A 3245-nucleotide genomic window follows, 5' to 3' on the forward strand; every position below is an offset into this window, starting at 1 on the left:
CCACGTGACCGCCCCGTCGGCGGCGCGCATGCGCACGTGCAAACACCCGCCCTCATCAGCCCCAGGGCGCAGGTTCGAGTCCCAGCCCCGGGGGACGTGTCTCGACCGCCCGGTGCGCTTGGGGAGCGGAGTGTGCGCCGTATGACCTTCGGTCAGGGGGCGGATTAACCAAAATCCCCCTTAATTTTACAAGCTTTTATGGGCAATAACACTTAAGCTGCTTTTGCATTCTGCCTGTCTTGCAGCTTTGGTTTTTACCTCTTGACAGGTTAAATCTGCTCTTGGTGGCAAGAGAAGAAGCTCAAGACTTACAACGGGCACCACACCTTCTGTAATTTTAATTAAATTGAGGAAGTCAGGAGAAACACTGACTGCAGAAGCCCATGCTGCTTGTACAGTGTTGACCGTGAAGAGCTCATTTTTTTAATGCTTTATTAAAGTGTGAATTCAATCCTAGCCAGACAAATGGTGGAGTTTATGGAACCGCTTTTTGCATTAGCAGTGACCTTTCCATGTGTTGAATTGATTGAATGTAAATGCAAAGAAGCAAAATTGCCCTGATCACTTTTACAAGAAAACCTGGAAGAATTCAAGTCACAGCAGGTCACAAAACTGCACAGACTGTTATACTTGTAGGCAGACTTTATTTCTCTGAAATCACAAGGCTAATTTACAGTCAAACAGTTATGTATATGTAGGTGCAACACTGGGCCATAAGAATACCAAAGCAGCTACAAGTCAGAACTGGTGGATAGAAGGTGTTTGTAAAAAACCCAAGCTGGTTAAGTCAATCTGCAGCACAACTTCTTCAGACAGTCATGTGGCCTTGTGGGAATGATGTGGTGCATGGGAGTTTTGGAGAAGAAGTACATGGGGAAGAACCGACTTCAGGTTTTGCTGACTGAAAACTTTCAAATTCCCCCCATTTTCCTTAGGGTTTGCTACTGCTAGTAGATGAAGCTTTTAAGAAAATTTATTCAATTTTATTATAGAGAAATTACTGAAATTATTCAAAGCTGCTGTTTAAATGAGGAGTAGATGAAATTTCAAATTTGAAAAATTATTTTCAATACTAATTTCCTTTATTCCTCTAGAAATTTGCTAGATAAGTGGAAACTTACTCACTTTGACTGTACTGTGTTGTGCACTACAAAACAGAGCAGCAGGGGGAGCGTCTGCTCCAAACAATTCAAACCAGCGACAACAGGAGAAATACGAAGGTGATCCAGACGTGCAATGAAATAATTTACAAAATAAAGAGAGAGGTAGTGAGCGTCCCACTCAGTTGAAAGGGATCAAACAAGTGAAGAATGGAAGAGAGCAAAGATGTAACGCCTGAAGACAGAACAGATAGAAGAGGATATGGAATTGCCATCCCACGTGACACTATCCCAGTGAACAGTTTTCAAAGCAGCTAATTTTCTCCCAATCTGAAGAATAAAGAATTACACTTTTCATTTTTTCACATATATGTAGTTTCAAAACAATACTTTTGATTCAGCCTATTGGCCCACGAGGAGCAAAGTCAGACTGCTCAAGGAAACCACAGCTGGGTTATAAATCCATCTTTCAGAGCTCATGTTCAACTGCAGTGAAGTAGGGGATATCAAATTGGCCTTCGACAGTTTAGACTTTTTTGGAACTGCATTATTTGGATCTGCCATCAAGTCTTAACCTTTAAAAATGCCTGGTTTTCATGCTTCTGTACCACAGCAGTAACAACCCACACCATCCCTTGAAGTTAAGCTCTCAAATAACCACAAAATCAGGGAAGGAAACTTGTAGAACAGTAAGTACATAGGCATGGATTTCAGAGCAGCAAGGAAAGAAGTAATTTTATGAGAGAGAAGTGTAGCGTGAACTTTACATTATTTTATCCACATTGCTGATGACTTGTAGGGGGGTTTATTTGCTTATAAAGAAAAAACACAAAGTAAACTACAGTAATTAAACCCATTTTAAGATAAATCCTTTTGTTGCCCTTGGTTTTGGAAGAATGCCAATAATTAAAACATTGAGAAATAACTTAATAACCAGAGGTTATTAATATTATAGTAACATACATTTTATCATAACAATGTAGTAATAATTATATATTATTATATATAATAATTGCTATATATAATGTGTACATAGTATAGTAGGATAGTGTTGTACATTAAGTATATCCAGTTGGGGAGAATATCCAAGCACCAGTATAAGTGTCCCACAAGGAACTATTAAACAGGTATGTCAACAGAAATAAATAGGCAACTGTGTATTTTACCCACACAAAGGGGACAGTAAAGGCATTTTTAAATGCAGTGGAAACACTGAGACTGCAGTTGAGATTGTGCTGAACTAAATGTGGGTTGCTGTGGAGAATGGAGGTCCCACTGGTCTCCTAGTCCCCATTGCCAGCTCTGCTTCCTCTCCCAGACCCTCATGCCTGTACTAGGGCCCTAGGGCTGCAGGATGAAAGTGCAGCTGATGTAGATGAAAAGTAATTTTATTATTGCATTCTTTTTTTTTCCATGGGTTAGATTTCCACTGCGAACAGAGCACCACTTCGGACAGAAGTGACCTTTGCAGTTGGGACTGAGGAGTAAGACAAAACTACCCCTTCTGGTATCCCATACTTAGGTGAAATTGGTTGACACATGAATATCAATTAAACAGTTAAAAATCAGTTAAACTTTAATTATTAAACCAGGAATCTTGAAAGTTTTTGTAGAAGCTTACATATAATAATGATCATAGTGATATGCTGCAGCTGAAGAGATTGAAAATAACATATCTCTAGTTAATGTTTACACTCCAATGAAGTTCATAACGAGGCTGAATGAACGTGACACTGATGTGCATAACATACTTTATCATCTATTTGCTGTTCATAATCTATAATCATCATTCCTTTCATTGTGAAACAAATCTGTTTCACAAATAATTTTTACTTGTAAATTTTGAACATATAATACCATGAGAAGTTTTGGTTCTTTCCCTCAGTCCCTATTCAGTGAACATAATACTCATGTGTTCACTCTCTGAGATATGAGTAGTACAGTGTGTCGTGCACACCATGGATACAGTCTGTGTCCACAGCTTTACACATATCTCTATCGTGTCTCCTTTTTCCAGTAAGAGATGTAACAAAAGGAACTTAAATGTTCCTGAATTCACATCTCACTAATGTTTCAAAATCATGTTGTTGGTTTCTGTAGCAGTTCTGTCCTTCCCACAGACTGCACTGAAGAACTAGCAATAGC

General features: G+C 39.2%; 1 protein-coding gene across 1 annotated transcript in view; it reads right to left on the minus strand.

Annotated features, from left to right (window-relative positions):
* Positions 1 to 3245, minus strand: part of COMMD8 (COMM domain containing 8) — an 8861-nt gene that overhangs the window by 5051 nt on the left and 565 nt on the right. Inside the window, exon 2 of the mRNA XM_014312084.2 lies at positions 10 to 146. Within this exon, the coding sequence (XP_014167559.2) occupies positions 10 to 146 (137 nt within the window). The remainder of the gene's footprint in view (positions 1 to 9; positions 147 to 3245) is intronic.

The sequence above is a fragment of the Geospiza fortis genome, unplaced genomic scaffold, assembly GCF_000277835.1.
Source record: "Geospiza fortis unplaced genomic scaffold, GeoFor_1.0 scaffold40, whole genome shotgun sequence".
NCBI classification, from domain to species: domain Eukaryota; kingdom Metazoa; phylum Chordata; class Aves; order Passeriformes; family Thraupidae; genus Geospiza; species Geospiza fortis.